The 22,364-nt window shown below is 43.8% G+C and overlaps 2 protein-coding genes across 6 annotated transcripts in view; both read left to right on the top strand.

The window, feature by feature from the left end:
* Positions 1 to 1,628, top strand: part of MARCHF8 (membrane associated ring-CH-type finger 8) — a 91,243-nt gene extending 89,615 nt beyond the window's left edge. For all 5 annotated transcript variants that reach the window (XM_027460086.3, XM_027460087.3, XM_013104765.5 and 2 more), the window contains one exon: positions 246 to 1,628. In XM_027460086.3, coding sequence (XP_027315887.1) covers positions 246 to 550 — 305 coding nt within the window. In that variant the 3' untranslated portion in view covers positions 551 to 1,628. The remainder of the gene's footprint in view (positions 1 to 245) is intronic.
* Positions 1,629 to 11,927: 10,299 nt separating this feature from the next.
* The window catches only part of ALOX5 (arachidonate 5-lipoxygenase), a 30,015-nt gene continuing 19,578 nt past the window's right edge, over positions 11,928 to 22,364 (top strand). Inside the window, exons 1-3 of the mRNA XM_005025227.6 lie at positions 11,928 to 12,174; positions 19,512 to 19,710; positions 21,506 to 21,587. Coding sequence (XP_005025284.2) covers positions 12,025 to 12,174; positions 19,512 to 19,710; positions 21,506 to 21,587 — 431 coding nt within the window. The 5' untranslated portion in view covers positions 11,928 to 12,024. The remainder of the gene's footprint in view (positions 12,175 to 19,511; positions 19,711 to 21,505; positions 21,588 to 22,364) is intronic.

The raw sequence follows: 22,364 nt of genomic DNA, 5'->3' as shown, positions 1-22,364 counted from the left end.
AGAAGATACTGGGTCTGATGAGGATAAAATTGTCTGCTCATTCAACATGTTATGTGAACTCAACTAGCTTAGAAGCCTGCATATGTTTAACTTAAAGGGAGAAACAAGGCAAAAAAAAAAAAAAGGCAGAATACAAACTCTGTGATAGTCTCCTTAAGGAATGTTTTTGAGAGACGCCATATTGTCTACCCAATATTGACCTGGTCCTTTTTATATATTCATTTTTTTTTCTTTCTTTCTTTCAGGGATTCTAGAATGGCCATTTTGGACTAAGTTGGTGGTTGTGGCTATTGGTTTCACTGGAGGACTTCTGTTCATGTATGTACAATGCAAAGTGTACGTACAGCTATGGAAGAGACTTAAAGCTTATAACCGAGTAATATATGTACAAAACTGTCCGGAAACTAGCAAAAAGAATATTTTTGAAAAACCTGCACTAATGGAGCCAAACTTTGAAAGTAAAGAAATGCTTGGGGTTCACCATTCAGATACAAACTCTTCACGTTACACAGAGCCAGAAGACTGTGCTGCAGAAATCCTTCACGTCTGACTGCTGGGTGGGATGGGTGTTTCTGTATGTCCTTGAAGATTTAAAATATCATTGTTTACTGCAAACTGCTCTACCTTTTTAAAATTGGCTAACAGCCGACGGCTGGCAGATGAAGTTTTTTACATTTGCGTTTTGTGGGAATTTTTTTAAATCCCTTTGGCGTATCTGTCAATGTTATCATGGTTGCATACCTCTCAACGTTTCGTCTCACGTACTGGGCTGATCAAAGAGCCACAGGTTACTGAGTAGAATGAGCCTTGGTTGTGGTATTAAGCAAGCCGCTGGTGAACTGTCATCAACTTCATGGAGTCTGTTACTTTAGAAGATGACTCTAAATGATTCTGGAAGACGTGTAGAGTGTTGGTTGTTGTCTTTTTTTCCTGTCTTGTGTTTTTTTTTTCTAAGCAGGATGAAGGAGGCTGTCCCAGAAACTGAGGGAAATGAGAAAGCTAGAGTCTAATCTACTGCTAACACTGCCACTAACATTTTGTCTTAGGCAGCAAGTGTAAAATTATGCTTTACATATTGTGATGAGACTCATAAAGCATATAGCACTTTTAAAAATCTTTATTTTGTAATATGTATGTCCAATGAGAATGAAACTTGAAAGAATGTGTCATTTTTCAGAACATTTCTTCATTCTCTACCCCATCCATTCTACTGAAACGTAAACCTCTTGCCTTATTTAAAAAAAAATTAAAATTCCAACCTGTGATTTCCAACACATGAACACATTATCTTACTAAACATAACACTAAACTGCCTCTTTGGGTTTCCTTTGAGGAACAATGTGTTTTTCAAAGAATGTTGCACTTGTGACTTGTGTTTGGGAAGTAGTGGATGTGTACAGTGTTTGTTTTCAATGCGTAATGGTTTCAATGCTCTGGGGATTGGTTTTGCTTTTTTTTTTTTTTTTTTTTTAACAGGTCAGGCCATCAACAGACCTGCACCTATATACCTGATGTAACTTTCATTCCAAACCATTGGTTAAGATTTTGTTGGTATATTAGTAAAAATGTGAGCTGTTATGGAAAAAAGATACTTAGTCAATACAGCTGAAATTGGTTTTCCTTCTTTAGTGCTGTGTCATGTGTGAATTACCCGAGAATTTGGCATTGTGAGGGGAAGTACTAAGTTCAAAGTTGAGGAAGTGAATATTACATTTAGTGTATGAATTTAAACATGGTTTTAGTCCTGAGGCGATGAATTACATGGTCAGAGAGTTGCTTTGGCTATTCCTTTGAATTTGGGACTTCTTTTTAATCAGTCAGCTTTAACAAAAAGAGGGGCAGTGTTAAAATCTGTTTGCAGAGCTTTAGACAGACTTACCCATTTACTTGACCGTTCTGCTTCACTGAACCACTGTCCAGTTTCAAGTCATTTAACCAAAGTCTCACATCAGTGTGACTGGGGCAGGTCCGAAGCCCCACTAAAACTCAGCACATGAGGCTTCTGCATCTGAAAGCTAACTTTCTCTACCAGAGCCTAGTCTAAATCTCTGTAAAGTCAATGATAATTTTCTGATTGGTATTAGTAGGAGTTGCCTGGACTTCTCAGTTAGGTAAAAGCTTCTGCTTATTTACTGAGATACTGATTTAAATCCTGAGGTCCAGTTCAGGTTTTACTTTGTCCTTTCCAAGTACAACTTTAATTGGGCATAATCTTTTCATACTAAAATTAGTTGCTTTAACATATCCCAAAGAATAAGAGATCAGTGATTTATTTTTTTCTTAAAATGTAATATTAATTTATTTCTAAATTAATCTTAAAAAAAAAAAATGCCTCAGAGGGGTGTATGGTAAGAGAACACACACTAAGAGCTGTTAGAAGAAAAGTGTGTGCGTGCCTCTGTATGATCTCATGCTTGAAACTTACTGGCTGTGATCTTCATGAACAACATGGTACCTTGTTCCTGAAATGTTTTAAAATATTAAGACTTCTGGACAGTCCTAGCAAATCTGCGCTGGCATGGGTTTGCATACTGTGTGAGGTGTCAGGATATCCCATACTTATGTGATAAAGGCAGAGAAGCCCTGCTAGTACCTGGGCAGCAGTCTTCATGGCCACGTTCATGTAGAGTTTGTTGCCTACACCTGCCATATTTTAAAGTGCAATTACTTGGACCCTTTGCTGAACTCCACTGTGGATGATCCTGCTCTGAGAACTCAGATAGATAACATTGAGTCTTGGTTTGGTTTGTTTTTTGTTCTGTGAAAAGGTTTACTGGATAATCTCAGGTGGGTTGATCAGGTCTTATACACCTTCATCGTTTTCTTCTGAAATGCCCAAGTGCACACGACTTTCGTGTCTGCAAGATGCACAGAATCAGCTGCAGACTGATGCTGTGTGTGTTCTCATCTGATCTGTGGCCACTAAGGAAATGAAATGAAAATGGACAAGTTCTGGTATGAAACCTGTGTGTGCTCCAGCTCACATCTGAGAAACGAAAGTGTCTGACTGATGTTCTGACAAGCACCAGTATGGCATACTGTAAGATGCTGGTCCTGTTTCAATCACTGTCACAAATGATTCTTGGTGAAGCATTGTGAAATCTCATTTGGCATTTTGGAAGCTCCATGCAACATATGCCAGTTGGTGTTCCGTGTATTCAGGATGCTGAAGTTTTGTTTTGTTTGTTTGTTTTTTCTGTAACCCTATGTATCTTCAACTTGGGAAGAAAAACCATCTCTAGTAAAATCTTCTGGGGAAAAATAATTGCAGATAAAATTGTTTTAGCCAGTGTTGCTGCTTACCGTTCCCTTTCCACAGTAGCTTTTTTTCTGAAAGAAAAGCATAGTATTTAATTCTCTATGCTACTGAGGATTGCTTAAACCAGCAGGAGCTGGTTTGAACCAGAAGAGATCCATCTGTCAGGATTTTTTGTTTATGCTGATCACGCTTGCGCTAATTCTTGCCTGATGTTAACAGGGGGCTTCTGGAGCTGCAGTTCTCTGCTTCTGCATGGTGCTATCAAATGGTATAAGAAGGCTGAATGGTGCTTTTTCTTTCTTCCTCCTTAAGGAGATTCTGTTGATTTGTTTTCAGCTTCTAGCTGTGAGGCACTGATGCTAGCTCAGGTGAGCACCGTCCTTTCTGCCCAGTGTTGGTAAGGGAAGCGATCATGCCCCCCATCACACCAGGCATTCCAAAGCTTCCTTTTGGTAGCTTTCGAAATGACAAATAAAGTCTGACTTTTCTGGTCCTTGTCCTTTCCCCAGGATTAGCTCAGATTACCCGTGACTTCCCTGAGATGAGAATTTAAATAGGAGGGAACATAGGCTCAATACCATCTACCACAGCCCCTTTGCTAGATTGCCAGAGCCTTTACTGGTATGGCCCAGATGTCTGACCAGACTCCCTTTGCTATTGACTCTTAAGTCCTGTCCAAAAAATCACTGACTATGCCAAGGAAATCTCCCTGCTATGTCGTGTTCAGCGCATCTGCCAGGTCATGAACATGTGTTGTGTCAGAAATACAGGCATATGCTGCATAAGATTGCTTCACTTTATGAAAAGATCATGAAATGTTAAATTACTATGATTTCTCAGGACTTTCTTCAACTGTAATCCAGTATTTTGGGGAGGGGGTCAGTGTTTAAAATGTTTCCCTGGGCTCTGAAGAGGTGGCCAGTTCGACCACCATTACCTGGTGAATGTCATTGAGGTTGGCCTTGCTTCAGCAGGAGGGATTCAACAAAAATTACACCAAGCCTGCAAGGAGCTAGACAAGTCCTGGCCCTCTGTCCCACAGCATGAGAAGTCCTGGGAATCAATAGTAACAACCTGTCCAGCCCTCCTACTGATCAGGGCATCCAGACTACTTGTGCTGGTGCTGTATCAGGTGCAGATTCCTTCTGCCCTGTGTTTTCTGGGTAAGTATCTATTGCAAATTGGGACTCGGCTCCCCTAAAGCTGAGGCGTGTTAAGATACAGATTTCCAGCGTAGTCTGCTGTGGAGGTTGCGGCCAGCAATGAAAGGGAGGTCTGTGTTTCTGATTGGGTCCCTCTCAAATATGGGTGAAACAGGGCAAATACAAAAGCAAGGATATTGCTGGCTGGATTTTCGCAGCATTATATTAGATATGCAAAGAAAACTTCTAAACAGGACCTTTTATTTTGTGATTATTTTCTAGTTTTGAGATATTGCAGTGTCTGTATATTCCAATGAAGTACTGAAAGCACTTGTCTTTGTATAGAAGATAACTGTTTAAAAATTGCAGCTGATCTTGTACTTAGGTAAAACATTTGTAGATAGGTCATTGTATAACATTAAACAACTTTACACTGGCATGTGTTGTATAGTTTATACAAGACACTTCACAGTTCTGCAGAATTTTTTAGCTAGTAAATTTCTAGTAACTTAAATGTATAGTTTTGTATTCTTTCATGTATGTTCATTTTCTCAGTATTGCCACTTGCAGAATTATTTTTAGTTTCTTAAACTGTAATTGGTTATTTGTGTGTGATACACAGGGTTATTGACTGCAGCAATAAAGTGTTTCTATTAAAAAAAAAAAAAAAAGAAACAGAACAAAACAAAATCAGCATAGTATCCATTTTGTTTCAAACAGCATTAGCAGCTGAGCCTGGAGAAAAGTTGAGCTTCCCAGTAGTGGGATGATCAAATGAAGTGAGTTAATTTCACCAGAGTGAACCCAGGACCGCATGGCTCTTCAGCATAGGGTGCCAACATGCAGTAGGATCCATGACAATTAGATGTCATAGATCATAAAAGGTTAGTTAATCACCAGAATAAGTGGGTGACTCCTTCATTGCAGTGAGAAGATAAAACTTTGTATAGGTGCTTTGGGGTCAGGTGTAGGAATTGTGGGAAGAGTTGTCTGTTCCATGCAGGAGGTGGAGAGAGGACTCCTGTGGGCAGTAAAATCTGTGGAGCTTCTTGAGTCAACGCTGAGTGTTGCTGTGAGTGATGTCTGATGTTGTCATTCTCATGTGCATTGGTGCCGAGCAGATGATGCTCGTTACACTGATTCATGTCTAAGAAGAAAGTTTGCATAAGCATCGAGTGGTGGACAATTGCAATAGCTGTTCATTGCATAAAGCATGACTGCAGTGCTATATGTGCTTTCATGGCAAGACCAAGCCTCAGACATGAAGCCTTCAGCAGTTTGTACAGAATAGGTTTCTAGCACCGGTATATCAAGGAAAACTGCTATATGCACTGATATGAGACAGCTTGTAACAAAAGCATAAGTGCCAAAGAGGAAATAAGATCTGGAAAATTGGCAGTAACAGACACAGGGCGGCGGGGTCTCAAAGAGACTCTTAATTTATCTTTCTTTTTAAAGAGTGACTAATTTTGAATTTCATTTCAGGTAAGAAATGGGAGGATATTTATTACTGCAGCCCTAGAGAGGTGTTTTTCATGCAAAGCAAAAATGTCTGTGTCCTGTATTCCTTAGTGAAGCACATCTGGTGATGGTACATGAAATTACTTGTATAAAGCTTACTAAAATGCACCAGCAAATCTTTTATACAAAAATACCTTGCTGGAGAGATGGTAAGTGAGATACAGGGCCTGCCATTTGATTGACAGTCTCTGGGCTAAAAAGCTGATAGGCTTCTTAAGGAGCAGAGCCTGTAGAGCTGTTTGGACTCTGGTTTTAAAACGCTTTTGGGATCAGGCACCTCAAGTTAATGACAAAATAACTTCTTCCCTCTTGCAAACCTCGCTTTGATCTGAGAGTCTTGCTGTCACTGTGTGAAGCGTGCCCATCTCCAAGGCAGAGCAGAGCAGTGGCACAGCTGTGGCTCCAGGGACTGAATTTTTCAGCTGACCTCAGGAGCTGAAGCCACGTGGTGAGTAGTGACTGTCAGCTGGTGGACAGCGTCGGTGTGACCTGCATCTTGCACCAGGACAGAGGGAGGCCATGTGAGGCAGCAGCAGGGGTTGGGAAGATCCACCTGAGTGTCTTCTAGGAGCTGTGGAGGTGTTAAATGGAGACTGCAGCTGCTGCCTCCCAGCTCCTCAGAAAACCAAGCCCTTTGAGAGCCAGACTTCTGCCTGCTAACCTGATCTGGTTGGACCTCAAGGAAAGAGGGCTGAGGGAAGCAGAGGGATGAGGTGCAGAAAGTGGGGTTCACAGGATGCCCTGGCTGGAGAGGAGATGACCTCTCTGCAAGGGCTTTGTCAGGAACCATAGAATCATAGAATCATAGAACATCCTGAGTTGGAAGGGACCCTTAAGGATCATCAAGTCCAACTCTTGACACCGCACAGGTCTACCCAAAAGTTCAGACCATGTGACTAAGCGCACAGTCCAATCTCTTCTTAAATTCAGACAGGCTCGGTGCAGTGACCACTTCCCTGGGGAGCCTGTTCCAGTGTGCAACCACCCTCTCTGTGAAGAACCCCCTCCTGATGTCAAGCCTAAATTTCCCCTGCCTCAGCTTAACCCCTTTCCCGCGGGTCCTGTCACTGGTGTTAATGGAGAAAAGGTCTCCTGCCTCTCGACACCCCCTTACGAGGAAGTTGTAGACTGGAAGCCACTGTCCAGATTTCCCCATCCTCAGCCTGCTCACCTGTATCATAGTGTGTTTGCCCTTCCCATTCATTCTACTCATGCAACCCAAATTTCTTTTGTCTTCCCTCCAGCCCTTCCTCTTTCACCACTGTCATTATTTTCTCAGTCCTCAGCTTGTCTCTGAGCAAAGTAGGGCAGAGAGGGTTGTGTCAGGAGGAGCCAAATTACGTCAGCATGTGATTCATAAGGATAACTATGGAAGTACTCGAAACTGGCACTGTGTATATAAAGCTCAATGTCAGCCTGACATCCCAGTTTTTCCTGTAAATCATGTGTTTGGCTCCTTTCTCTGATGTGTAGGATGCTCTCTGATGTTTTGGGATTGATGGGGTATGGTGTTACCACAATCCAGACAGTGAGAAGAGGATGCTTTTTCACAGCCTTAGGATGGATGGATGACATCAGAAAATCAGGCAAAAATATCTCATAGAATAAGAACCAGAGGTTTAAAAAAAAAAAAAAAAAATCATCCTGGCCACACGGAGAGGAGGAAGTAATTCAGAAGGGAGGCAGGGAAGGTTTTAAAAATGATAGAGCTCTGCATAAAGGAAATATGGAACAAGTTCAGTGCATTACTCAGGATAGAATACTTGAAAAAGTAATACTACTCAGAAAGGGTCAAGTGATGGCAAACTTTAAGAGTACTCTTTTAAAGTGTATTCTAGAGAAAAGGCAAGATTGGTGACAGACGAGTTGGTAGCTGAAAATAGAGAGGAGACCTTGGCTGGCAGTGTTAAGGGGCTGAATGAAGTTGTCTCAAAGGCTTTAACATCAGAGGAGGGTTTGAAGTAACTGAATAAAACAACCCTGAGGCTGCACAGAGCGGAGGAGGGCGATCACCACTCAGAGTGCGCTTGTTAAATCCCCAAACTTCAAGGAATCGGGCTTGCAATTCCTAACATTTTAAGACTTCACTAAAATTAACCTCCCAACCATTTTTGCTGGGAGCCTGGTGGTGTGCTGGTTTGCTCTGATGCTCTCTTCCGCAAAGACCACCTGCAAATAGGGCAGACCATGCAAGCTTACGAGAATTCGTCACTATTAGAGCTGTAGGGTCTGGTGTTGGGGAGAGCATGTTCCTTTGTCAAGGGAAATGGTTATCCTTGTGGTTTGGAGAGAACAGGAAATGCCTCTGACTTGATTCCAACTGAGAAAACAGGTGTCTTAGGCAACAGATATAGTACTTCATATGGGCTTTTTACCCTTCTGCATCCTAAATTAACTCATAAAGTTCCATTGCTCCCTTCCTGAGGATGAACAGAGGTCTTTCTGGAGTCTATCTTGCCACTTGTCTTGTTCTCATGCTTTACTTAATCCTGAAAGTGCTGTTACACGAGGATTGATTTTTTTTCCAGGACCGCAGGATTACCTAAGTCACTCTCCTGCCAGCAAGATGATGGTTAATTTTATCCCAACAGAGCACTTTATCATGAAAATTAAATCCAACAGTTGAGCTTTCTGGTAGCACGGGGCCAAAGTAAGTGGAGGCAGAAGTCAAAGGTATTATTTCAGGGATGAATTTGGACCTGCCTGCCCTCAAATTAGAGCTGATATTGTACGTGCCTCTGTTGGGACTGTCGCCAGGGCTTGGGACATTTGCACCAGACTTCGGTCCCCCACAGATATTCCAGTTTCATAATTCTCAGATCCCCAAAGGTTGGCCCCAAATGCTGCTGCATTCCTTGTCTCTCTGCCTCCTTTCCTCTCTCTTCTTGCAAAATGCCAGAGCAGCACGGCTACATCTGCAGGGGCAGCGAGAGGATTTGCAGATTTCGGGTAAGCGTTTAAGGATACACGGATTGTTTAAGGATATTGTGGTAAGCGTTGGTATAGCAACCCTGCTTCGGGTTTGTGATAGACTCAACTGGTGTCAGCGTCGCCACCACCTGGATAGCAGAGCAAGGACACCCTGTGCTGAGCTCTGCCCTCCTAGAGCTGACGTCTGGTCCCTCCAGCTGGGACAGAAGCAGGCCTGTGAACAAGGAGCTGCTGCTTTCTGGTCTGGTGGAGCAGTGCACAGTTAGCACTTGTGTGTTCTCAGCTACTAAGCCAATGCCCCCTAGATTACTTATGTAGCTTGTAAATTTCTGCAGGCTCTGCTGATCACCTCCATCATTTGGTAATTACCATGTTGCATCATTCCTCCCCATCCCCAGTCCTTTATTAGCATACTTCAGGAGCCATCTGCTGATCCAAATTATCTGTAGCCTCAGGGGAGCTATAAGGGATGTGACATCTTCACAGTACAACCCTGTTTCTCATTGGCAGTGCAAGGAGATTGAGAGGGACAGCAACTGCCCTCCGCTGGGAAGTTCGACACAGTGAATCTGAGCACTTAGAGGAACAGGACCCATGAATAACCCTCCTGTCCCTGCAGCGGGCTCATGCCCTGCTTCCAAAAAGAGGCAAGGAGTTTTATTTCACCGTTCTGGGTGTTTTCCCCTACTGCAGGAACAAGGCTATCAGGCAGAGGCAGCGCCTCCTTCCCAGGCCTGGCCAGAGGAAAGCAGGCTGCCTCTGTCTGCGTGCCTGAGCAGTGGGCTCGCTCGTCCCTTGTCCTCGTCTTTAGGACACTCACCTTGGATGCAGCCCGGTGATCCAACTGCCTTTTCCAAGTATGGTTTCCTTGTCTGACATCAAGCAACCACCAGGTAAAACACAGAAGAGAATCATGCAGGGGTCTCATATGGTGCAGTCTCCTCAGGGGTGAAATAAGGTAGTCACTTGGTAAAAGGGCTGTTTTTGCTTTTTGCACATAGAAAAACGATCTATTTTGTTTGGCAGGATCTTGATATGAAGCATGTGCAATTCTACCAATAGTAAACACTATCATAATAAATCACTGCAAGTGGAAATTGAGATAAAATTGAAAGGTTCTAAAGGAGCAGACTAAAAAGAGATAGTTGTGAAGGGGCTGGAGGGAGAACCACACACTCCTATGGATTTCAGGTACAGGACCAAACTCACCAAGTATTTTCTTTACTGTGTTGGTAAGGGAAGTTGCAGTACTGTAGGGAGACTCCCCAGGCATATCTGTGCAGAAGAGGCCAGAACAGTCTGAAAACAAAACCTAACACCCATGGGAATGGGATGGGTTCAAACACAGCTTGGGAACTGAAATGCAAAGAAATGTGGAAACCCAACAAACAAGGTTTGAACAACGCTTTGCTCCGTATTTGCAGCAAAACCAAAGGTGCCCAGGAGGTGGCCTCGTGTCTGACAAAAACGGGTTCTGAGGCACCGACGTGTGAAAAGATTTTCAGGTAGCTCTGAGTGAAAGCTGACTGTCAGCCTAAATTTAAGAGCTTTAGTGCTGGTGGCACCTGTGCAAAAATGATGTGTGATTTCTTTGAAATATGCTATAAAGGGAAAATCAAAAGTAAGGAAGGATTTAGGAGTTTGTGGTGCACTTTCATGGGGTCACAGTATCCTTGGAAGGGATTGTGATGTAGCAGGAAGCCACTTGCTGCTTAAACCTCAGGAGGAGAGATCAGAGCTCTGGGCTGGGATTCTGCAGCTACCTTGGGTGTGCAATGTGACCATTGCCAGTCTTGCACTTCTGGGTGCTATTTAAAAGCAGCAGCAGACTAGAGACTCATGCTGAGCAATTCCATATAGCCAAAGAAGGCACAGTGATTTTTTTTTTTTTTGTGCCTACATGTAAATACATACTCTCAGTGTGGAAGAGCCTTGATATCTGATGGTGTCACAGTATAGCAAGTGGCTGAGTCTCTGTACAGAAGAGATGTAGGAGACCTCCAACTCGTTTGGAGCTTAGCCCACTGCTGTCACACTTCCCAGACGGAAGAACAGGGCATTGCAGGCTGTCCACAGTGCTGTGTGGCCACCACTGACTACAGTGGGTAAGCAAGCAAGCAAGCCACAACCCACATGGATAATTCCAATTTTAGAAGCTGAAGCAGAGCCTCAGTCAGTGTATCTGCAGTGGTGCCCAGCAGCCCAAGTTGCTGCAGCTCACTGTTCGTGCTGGAGGGGGCACGAGGCACTTTGCAGCCAGATTTGCCAGACCAGAAGCAAGCAGAGCCAGTGCTAACTTCAAGCTGCTGATGTCTGTCACTTCTGTCATCTGTATGTGATGGCTGGGGACTGATAATGAGTGCCTCAGGCTGTGAGGAGTGGGTTAATGTGTGTGAGCACAGCAGCTGGGGTGCCAGTGTACCATGAGCAAAGCTGATTTTAATTTATCACTTCTCAGATGATTTTAATTGTTCTTGCTCTGGGTGCCTGCCACAGAAATTCACAGCAGCACAGAAACCTGGCTGGCAGCGATGAAGCAAGGTGCTTGGTCTGACTGCAGAGCAACGGAGGCAGGACACTGGGATTTGCAGAAGCCCAGCCTGGCTCCTTTCAGCACGGCATCAGGCGGCTGGGTTACAGCGTGTGGTTTTGGGTGAAAATAAAGGAGAATAGCATCGGAGGTTTTGGTGCCTAAGGGCCAAGCGTACAGCATCACACAGCTCTTCACTTGTCCAAATGCTAGCATCTTAATTGTAGCAGAGACTCGGTGCTTGTAGGCAGGATGTGGACTGTGAAACTATGGGATTTTTACTGTGGAAATGGTGTGGGGTGTGTGTACATACAGCGCTGATAGGCAGCTGTGCCGGGACAGGAGGGATTTTGACAAGAGGAGAGGAATTCCTTGCACAACGTGTGGGGTGCCTGGAGCCGACAGCCGGGTGCCCCGCGGGGACCTGCGGCTCTCGGGTGCGCACAGCGAGGGCGCAGCGCGGCTGTACCCGGAGCGGCCAGAGGGCGAGGAGCACGTCCCCATGTCCCCCCCCGGGGGCGGCCCGGGGGGGCGGGCAGGGCAGAGCCGGGCCGGGCTGCGGGGAGGAGGCGGCGCTGAGCAGCGGGGAGCGGGCAGGAGGCGGCTGGGCTCGGTTCGGCTCGGCTGGGCTCGGCGGGACCATGCCGTCCTACACCGTCACGGTGGCCACGGGCAGCCAGTGGTTCGCCGGCACGGACGACTACGTGTACCTGAGCCTGGAGGGCACGGCGGGCTGCAGCGAGAGGCACCTCCTGGACAAGCCCTTCTACAACGACTTCGAGCGCGGCGCGGTGAGTGCGCGGCCCGGGGCTGGGTGGTCGGGGGGCTCCGGGGCTTCCCTGTGAACGCTGCTCGTGCGCTGCCTTCTAGCGGGTGGTGCTCCGGGGCGGCAGGCAGGGTTGTGCTGCCTCCGAGGTACCTCCTGGGGGGAGCTTCTGGGGGTAAGCGGGATGCCTGCCAGGAGAAATGGCCCCCCAGCTCCAGGGGAAGCTGGAAAACAGCGAAGAAGTGAGCCGGGCTGGGGCTGGGCAGGTGGCTGGGTCACTCTTGCTGCCCTTGGCTACTGCAGCGTGTGCGTCCTGTCCTCTCTGGGGTCTTGGCACCTTGTCACGGCATCACAGCTATCCGTCTGCAATCTCATATGCTTTAATTTATCCTCACCGTTTTAAGTGGCTTTGAAAGTTTTAGCATAACTCACTTTGGAAATGAGACCTACAGCTGCGTGTACAAGTGAGACTTCACTGTCACGGTGCTGCCTTGCATTGAGGCTTATTTCTACCTATGAGGTTCACAGCCTAAGTCAGCTATCCAGCCTCTTCTGCGTTAGACACCTCAGATATGGTTAACAGAAGTCAGCATTTTGAGGAAGGGTTGATGGTGTATGTAGATACGGTCCACGAATGTTTTTAGTGAAAAGTGCTGAGGTAAGTGGTCTAGAAGGTTCGGAGGTGTGGGCGCTTACCAGCTGCTGCTGTTGAAATTATTTTCCTTCATGATTAAACATTCATTTGCATAGAGATTTTGTTATCCTAATCTCCCAGATGGGTATCCTCTTATTCTTCTTCCTTTATCCAGTGAATAGTCACATACTTAACAAAGTAAGTAATGTTAACCAAAGCTTAGCATTAGCGAGAGAGGTTGAAGAAGACTTCAGAGTATCCTGCAGACTCAGGGTTAGGGTGCTTGCCCAGGAGTGCGCCCTTCCTGGCTAAGGAGATGAGCACTGAGTGATTCCTGCGACCAGGCAGTCTGCTCTTATTCCTAGGCTCCAAAAGAGGGCTTCAGGATCGTTGAGAGGTGGCTGGCAGTACTTTGAACATCTAGGGAGACTGGATCCTGTCACAGGGAGCAAATGCCATGATGTGAGCATCAAGTGTAGGTGCAGCAGCTGTCCGGGAACTGCTGTGGGAACAGGTCCAGCAGGGACAGATGTGTGAGCATTGGGCTCTGCAGGGCGAGGGGGCGAGGAGCAGAGGCTGGTGGAGCTTGGTAGCTCTAGAGCAGATCTGTGCACCTAGAAAAAGCCTTTATGTTCACCTCAGGATTGTAGCTTTTAGGTAGATTTGAAAGGATTTGTCTGTGTAAAAGTGTTTAGCTAGCATTTTAGACAAAATATTTTGTTAGCTAAGTAAGTTTTCTGTGACAGGGTCCATCTTTTGTTTTTCTGAACTTGTTTCCAACTGCAAAGGTCCTTGACAAAAACCTTTACTTTTCCTAGTACCCAAATTAATTATTTCCGTTCATTGTTATTTGTTTGTCTGATATGAGAACTATGCAGTCTTTTCTTAATGTGGTCTGTAGTATTCCTGGTTTATGGGATGTTTGCAGTATGATGTGCTAAGTTTAGTTGCTGCAGGCATTTTCTTGGACAGCGCTGTGGATTTCTCCAGGCACCTGTTCAGGTAATGGTATGCCCAAAACACTGTAAGTCTTACTAATATATTGTGCAAAGAAAGAAGAAAAGAAAAAATACAAATACACAACAACAACAACAGAAAACCCATCCTCCCTCCCCCTCCCCCCCCCCAAAAAAAAAAAAAAAGAAAAACACACAGAAGGTAAAAAGAGTTTCGGGTTGGTTGGTTTGTAAAATGCAGCAATTGAAACCAGTTCTGTCTTGGTGTGTCACTAATATCCCTATAACTTTCTTTTTCTGTCAAGCAATTTAAATGTGATCGCACAAAAAAGAAGGGGGGAGGCATTTTTCCTGTGGATAACAACAGTTCTACAGTACTATCTTGTAAGGCTTTGTCCACTTTACGGTTTCATTGCTAAATGTTGGGCCAGTCTCAGTAGTTCTGGTAATGGCTTCATTTAAATTAATGCAAATTGTGACTTTTACTAGATACAGTGGATGAGGGGCTCCAACCACTCCTGAATGGAAGATTTGTGTGCCAAACGTTGGTAGAGGGAGAGGGGTGAGGAGAAAACTGAGGGGGCTTGCACAAAGGCAGCTCAGTTTTAGTTTTAGTCTGACTTATTCCAAGTGCTGGACGTGGGCAATTTAGAAAGCCATAGCTGCGCTTCTTCACTCACTGTTTTTTGAGTAAGTTCCTGTTGGTGCAGAGCAATTTCAGCATGAGTGTCATCGTGTCCCTCAGTTCTGTTTTCTTCCTGTTACCCCTTCATCTGCTTTTTGCTGAAACTCACTCACAACTATTTCCAGAAGGGAAGTACAGCTCTGTCTGCTTTGAGCTTCGTGCTTACAGAAGGGGTGCTGCTCTGTCATCCCTGCTGCAGTATTAGGCTGGTCAGCAGGAGGCTCCCCTTAATCAGAAAGAGATGAGGTTTTACAGAGAGTAAATAGCTGGACAGGATGCTACAGGAGTTTGGAGAGTCCAGCAGCTGTCACGAATTCTGTTCTTTCACTCTGAAGCCGGCTGTATAAAAGCTCCTGTCACCTCTGGCTCACTGTGCAGACATCAAGGGCACCATGTGTGTACCAAGAGACCTCATGCAATGGATACAATAAGAGCCTTGAACAACTAACCTTCAGCATTTTTCAGGACCTTGCACCATCTCTATCACCTGATGTACTGTTACTGCATTAGCAAAATTGCATTAGTTTAATCTCAGTTATTCCTTAGTCTCCCTGGCTTACAGGTAGAGAAAGCTGAGTGAAGAGGGAATCCTTGCTTCCAGAATTACCATTGACATGGAACCATGATGGTCATAAAATGGCTAAAAACCCTTGGGAACATTTAGGCTAATTGAATGTCCTTTTTGCATTACACTGACAATGACTTAGACAACTATTTTAGGGCTCTTGTAATATTCTCAAAGAGATTTTTACCAGAGGAACGGGTTTGTTCCCATTCCAAAGGCTTGGCTATCAAATTGACATTTCTATCAACAGATTGAGTCTAGTTCACATTGCTGTTTAATTTTAATCCTAGATGTATTTATGTAAGTGTGAAATTACAGGAACTATAGACATAAATATATGAGGATTCTTTTTTAATGGAGGTTAGCTAAACATTTAGAGAAGAGCAATTTTAAAAAGAGTTGTCAGGCCTTGAGCAACAAGGATTTGGGGAAACGGTTTCAGACTTTCTGTGCCATACTAAACACTTGACAGAAAGTGGTTTTCGTGAGGACTTGAACTAAAAATAGTGCAGTATGTTTCCCCTGTCCAGACACTGTCTTTGTTCAGACTGTGTTTCTTCTGTACATGACTAACTCTGGAACTGGAAATTAGTGAAAAGTTGGAGGAAAAAAAAATCCCAAATAGCAAAATACAAAGCAATTCTGATCCAGATGTAGTTTACTATTGCTCTATAGGTTATTGCATTAGTCTTGATGTGTTTAAAATTCCTTTTGCAGTAATGAACACAAGCTATTTGCGTAGCTTTGTGGTTTCATTGGGTCTGTGTCTCTGAAAGGTGGTTACTTCGAGCTCTGGACTGCCAAATGCAACAGGATTGTGTTGAAATTGAAAGGAGAATTAATTTTGTGTTGTAATTGTGTAAAGAGGTGCATGAGCAGGAAGCGACCAAGTTTGAGATAAATGGTATGATAGCCTGAGACTAGCGGCTCTTTTGCAAGGTGCTGTCTGGTCTTAGAAAAGGCACACGGAATTGCAGAAACACTGACTCAACGCGAAACCTGAGCCTGGTGAAAATTTTGTTGTTACAAGCTTATGGTCACTCCTCTTATTGAGAAAATGAGAAGTTGCAGGGAAATGAACCTGAATTAGAAACAGTTCGAGTACTACATTCTGGAAAGAAAATTTGAAGAATGGGAAATAATCTGAGCCTATTACCTATGTTTTCTAGGCATCATCCAGAATTGCTTGTGTCGATCAACAAGTGAAGCTGAGAATGTTGGACAAGGGGGGATAGGCAAAGATCAGGGTGATATTTGCAACCCGCATTTGTGGGAGGAAGGCATCTCCATCCATTTAGCCCAGGAGCACAGGTCCTGCAGTCACAGATCACCATAGCGGTGGTTTAAGTCACTGTTATGGTGATTTCTGAGAAAAGCTGCTTAACCTTTTTCAGTCTCCACATCTGGTTCAAAATCTTGAATCATCAAGGGAATGGATTTACCTGTACACATTATGCTTCTAGCTGGTCTGGGACAGTGTGTGTGAGAGGGGTGAAAGGGCTCAAGATCCAGCAACATAAGCGTTCAAAATGTTTAGGATTAGTTTATTATCTCTACTAAAAGAACTGTTTCTGTTCTGCTGGGGTATGCAAGAAGGAGGAGAGGCATCATTTTAATATGCTGACTGAAATCTTAGCTCTGGGATTTTCATCTCTCAGCTCCAGTCCTGGCAGGCAAGCTGTCGTTCCAAGCTTGCCAAGGACTGCCATGCTGTTTGTGAAGCACAGTTCCCCTGTTTGCTATCACCTTGTTTGCATGGGTGCACTGTTGACAAAAATATTGCAAATTCTGATTTAAGACATGATAAGCCTGCTTTTAAAAGAAACTGTTTGATGTCTTTAGCTTTAGTAGGAAAGGGGGAATATAGCTCAAACTGAGATTAGTCTGTTAAGTCTCAGCATATCAAAATGCGTGATGCTGATACTAATTTTAAATATTGGAGCTTAAAGTGAAATTAGGCTGCGTATTAGAAGAAATTTCAATATATTTGTTGGTGTGAAGCAACTTCATAAGAGTTGTAGTGTAGCAATCTGGCTTGAACAGTTTCGAAGCTTATTGAAGAACATCTTTTGGGGAAGACAGACAGACAGTCTTTCATTTTCTGCAGCTTGGACTTCAAAGCCTAAAGGGTTTGGTTGTTTATTTTTCTCTCATTGCTGTGAATCAATTAGATGTGATGAACTTTATGAAAGCTGGTAGTTTCATGAAGCAAGTTGTGAGAGAACTAAAGTCTGTCATCCCAAATTTTTGGTGGACAGATAGATGTCTTCATCCTGAAGTGATTATCACAGATAGTTATTGATGCACAGCTCACAGAAAAGGGTACTTGGCATCAATAATGTGGGAAACTTGGGTTAAAATGAGAAAGAGGATACTGAGGGGTCCTTCTTAGCCTGTGTGTTCTAACTGTATGAGTGCTTTCATACTTTCATAAACTTTCATACTCTTACTTTCATAAGAGTTGAAATAACAGGTACCATCTGGAGACATTTATAAATTAAATTTAATTTAATTTATAAATTTAATCTGGAATTTAATCTTGCTTTACTTTTCAGTTTTGGTCCTTATGTGAAATAGCTGCCTTTTTTTTTTTTTTTTTTTTTTTTTTTTTTTTTTTTTTTTTTTAGCAAATAAGACAGTAATAGTGGGTATATATCAAATGCCTGGAGAGAGCTTAGAAAGTCCTCCTGAAAAGAACAAGTAGAGCACGGTGTCTAGGCAGAGAGCCAAGTGACAAAGCACATGCAGGCAGGTGAATGCCTAAAGACCCTGCAGCTTATAGAGGAAGAGTAGCTCACCCTTTCGATATCAGCAACTGATTTGTTTCTAAGATTATTGTCAGCATTTAGAAAACACATGACTGAATGCAGTCTCTACTTGTAACCGCATTATGCTTACCAGATCATTGCGCAGAGCGGGGTTTGGCTGCTGCCCTCCTGACTGCTGTAGCCAATTCTGCTTTGCTACAATGAGCACTTGGCTGCAACTATTTGCCCTTAGTTGTTTATGCTGTTGGAAAGTGAGAGTCAATTTTCATTCTCCAGAACTGCCTAGCACCATGTGGTTCCTTACTGGTCATACTGGAAATGATCACTCATTTCTTTCTGTTCTGATAGTTCAAGTGCTACCAGAACTACAGTTTGCTCGGTGCTGTCCCTGCATGCAGTAGAAGAGTGCATCTCATGAGTGGACTAAAGCACCTGTCTTTGGGATAAGAGTTCACCATCCTAAATACACTAGGCCAATTAGTGAGGCGCTTAATCCTCATTCATCACAGCCATTGCTCTGGGTTGTAGGTGCTTAGCATGGGCAAGAAATGCTGAGGGGAGCAGCACGTTCACAACTAGCTTTCTCCCAGGCCTGGTCATGCTGCAACACTGAAAGTAGCATTGTGGGAAAGAGGATTTTCACAGTAAACTGGTGCCTGACCTTGGTGGGTATTTTGCTTTGTCTGGGTGACTGCTTCTCGGTGGTCCTCAGTGAAGCCACTCATCGCACCTGAGTAGCTAGAGCACTTGGCTGCTTAGGTTTGCTGTTGCACATGGCCACAAATACACACTTTCTGGCAAGGCTGAGCAAGGTGTCTTGCCTTTCCTAGCAAGGCCTATAGAGACAGAACCACGGTTTCTGGGGCCTGTCCCCATAGGCAGCTGGTGAGGACACAGCTGAAGGGGGAGGGGTGCGCAGCCCAAGCCTTCGGTACCCACTCAGTGGAAAGCTCCTGTGTATGGGAAAGGACTAACCAAACTAGCTACTGTGCCACTCTGAGGTCTCTACTCATTGTGGGAGTTGAGCCTTTGAGCTAACTCTAAACTAAAGAACTAAGCCACATTTCCACATGCTGACTTGTTTTCTGTGAAAGACTGAGTGCCTGAAGATCCTGAAGTACATACAGAGCTAGATGGGGTTCTTGTGAACCTTGCTTTCAGTTAGCTGCTTATATTCCTTTGTGAATCTGAGTGATACAAACAGAAAATGCATCATTGTCCTCATTTTTAAAATGGAGAATGGAAGCAGACCAGCCACAAGAAGCAAGAGGCAAAAGGAATTCAGGTGATCTGGGTGCTGTCCTGAGTCTGAAACCCATCTGAATAATACACACCGATCTTTTGATTCTTAGTCCAATGTCTTGGTCTCATGATCATCCTTCCAGTCCAGTTGTATGAACAGACTTGCCCAACCAATGTCTCTTTTGGCTATTGCTAGGGTAGTAGCAAATGCTTTCATGGTCTGTAGATTTTTCTCAGACTTGCAAACAGTTGAAGGAGTAATACCATTTTTGCTTTGCATGCAAAATGTTTCTTTATTTCTGGAGTGCTCTGCATGTTATTTGTTCTTTTATTCATCTTTCTATTGCATTTCAATTCTATAATGGCCCTTCCTTTTCTCAACCAGTGGAAGCGAGAAAGTTCTGTTGTACCCATGCCATAGCAGGCCACTGGGAAGGCCAGGTATGCTTGTGTAGTGCTGGTTGTGCTCCCTGTGTATGCAGTGGACCATTGACTGTATTTCTGCTCTGTAGGTTGACTCCTATGATGTGACAGTGGAAGAAGACCTTGGAGAAATTCAGCTAATAAAAATTGAGAAACGAAAATATTGGTACCAAGATGATTGGTACCTTAAGTATGTCACTGTAAAAACTCCACTGGGTGATTATCTGGAATTTCCATGTTACCGTTGGATTACAGATGAAAAAGAGATTGTCCTTCGAGATGGAAGAGGTGAGCACCTTAAGAAACCAGATTTTCTGTGGAGTTCCCAGAATTCTCCCACTGCTCATTCCTTTTTCCCACTGTACCTCCCAGTCTTCTCTATCATGTGGAGAACCATTGCCAGAACCCTTCTGCATCCTAGGGAATGGGCAGTCCCTGCTGACAAGCACCACTTTCTTTGTAAGGCTGGACACTGGCGGTTGAGTTGGATGGTTTGGGAAACACATGCAAGGGAGCGCTCTTTCCTTTGCTCAGTATGCTGGTCTTGAAATTGAAGGCTGACCCTAATGCCAAATTTTTGTCTGTTCCACATCTCCGTAGCCCTTTTGAGCTAGTACAATTGATGTCCCATCTTTGTTCCATGCTAAGCCCCTAAATGGCCCATGATTAATTGATTGGAAATTGTCTCATTTTCCTGAGAGTAAAATAAAATCCCAAAGTAGGTTGTTCAGCAGGTGCAAGGACTGACAGGAAACAACAGCTCCACTTTTTGCTCCTTCTCTTTGCATGTTATCAAGTCCAGAAGAAAGCAGGGTGAGATAGATATGGCTGCTGTAAGTAGCAGAGACCGACTGAGAGAAGTGTTACAGCACTTCTGTGCTGTGTTCAAAGTAGCCTGCTGGTCCTGAAATTTGTGTTTTAACAGTCTTCGATTACCCACTTACTGTGATCAGGATTGGGGCAGGTTTTTTTCACTGGTGTTTCCTTGTTCCCCTCTGTGTTTTCCTAGTATCTGTTGCTGTAGAAGGCTGCAGCATGAATGCCTAAAAACAGCTGACAATATACGAAGCGATTGAAATAAATGCTTGTCTTCCCATTAATCTGTTGGCTGCCTGGTCAGACATGCTGCGTGCTGAAAAACTGTTTAAAGCCTTTTGTCATGTCATGACAACTATGTGTCAGTTTCCTTATTTTTGTTCTTCGGGGGGGACTTTCCATACTTCATAGTTTGATTTGTAGCAACTGCAACCTTTCCTTAAAAAGCAGCTTTTCATGGCATTTGGAGTATGGTGAGGTAGAGGACAAAATCAAGTGAAACCCTGTTGGTAACTTAAACACAACCAGCTGGAAATTGTTAGCCATATGTGTTAACAATTACATTACCTCTGAAGTGTCCAACCCCAAATACCTATTTCCGTGGAACTCCAAGGGCTTTATCTGCCTTTTCCTTTGCATATGTAAAGCAAGCCATATACCTTGCCCTTTCTCCTGATCACTAAGGAAGTCTCTGTTGTGTTATAGTGAATACGTGGCCAAAAGAGCAAGCTGTCAGGGAACGAAGCCTACCTGGTTTTCTTTCTGTTTTCATAGCACAAAAATATGATCATTGCCCCAAGCTGGTCAAGGAGAGTACAGTGTAAGGAGAGAGGGTAGGACATGTTTCCCAGTGTTGTTTTTTAACTTAGAAGATTTGCTAGAATAATACTGTGGTTGTGATTTCTTTGATCAGTGAAAACACCCTTACATGCTGAAATATGAAATTAATTCCCATGATCCTATTCAGACCATTTAACACGAGATAAGTGCAGCAAGTGTTTTATATAAAAGTTAAGACGGATGTTCTTAGCTTATCCAAATTTCCTGCCTCTTGGAGGCACCAAGTTAGGAGCTTATCTCCTTCCACAGACTGTGTGGGGACCTGCATTTCTACTTGAGGTAATCAATTGCATCATGTGAGCATTTACAGAAACTTTGTAAAGGTATAGGTCAAAAGTTTGAAGGTTTGGAAACATTGCTGTCCTCCTCAAGACCTGCATGGGGATAGAGAAACCTCATAACCCTGTCTTTTTTCCCTGGTTCACAGCAAAGCTCCCTCGGGATGACAAGACCCAGATTCTCAAGCAGCACAGACGTAAAGAGCTCGAGAACCGTCAAAAAATGTATCGGTGAGTCTCTCATAGCTCCCCGGAAAGTCCAGGGCCTCTTCTCATCAGATGTCAGGGGTTGGAAGATCATCATATTCCTCTAAATATTGAATTGCTGGGTTAAAAAAAAAAAAAAAAAAAAAAGTTTGCATGTTGGCCATTTATGCTTTTTTACATTAGATGGAATTCATGTAAATGACGGCCATGCTGCTGCAAGTGACGTTACGAGATACTTGAATCCCAGATAAGCCTGTCTGGAAGATTTAAGCTGGAATTCAATGGTACAGTCTCTACATGTGTACAGCCTCTGACCTACAGTTGTTCTTTCAAGAATGGTCAAAGACAGATTTAATTTGCATGTTGCAAGCTGAACTCCAGTTTTGGAATATCATCTAAGCACGTCATCTCTTAGCAGAACTTCCTTGGCTGCTCTAGCAAGTTAGTTTTAATTGCTTCTTGCACAAGGTGCAGTGGAAGATCTGGCCCTGTTTGAGTGGTCTGGAATGTGCCTTCAAAACACAGTTGTATGACCCACCTCTATACTGTCATGGACCTTCCTAATCAAGAGAAGGTCACAACAAGAAAATGCTATCTTTTATCAGTGGGCAATTCCAGAAGACATGCATTTCCTTTCTGTAGAAACATACTCTCTGTTAAAAGAACAAAAGTTTCTCTCACTTGCCCCTCCTTATCAGTAGAGAATAACACTAGGTCCATTCAGAATTGCTGGATTGAGGTTTGGCATATGTGTTGTTGATATCATTTGACTAAGAAAAGATCTTGAACACAAATTATGGG

This window comes from Anas platyrhynchos, chromosome 6 (assembly GCF_047663525.1).
Source record: "Anas platyrhynchos isolate ZD024472 breed Pekin duck chromosome 6, IASCAAS_PekinDuck_T2T, whole genome shotgun sequence".
Lineage (NCBI taxonomy): Eukaryota > Metazoa > Chordata > Aves > Anseriformes > Anatidae > Anas > Anas platyrhynchos.
This window is presented reverse-complemented; position numbering and strand designations above follow the sequence as displayed.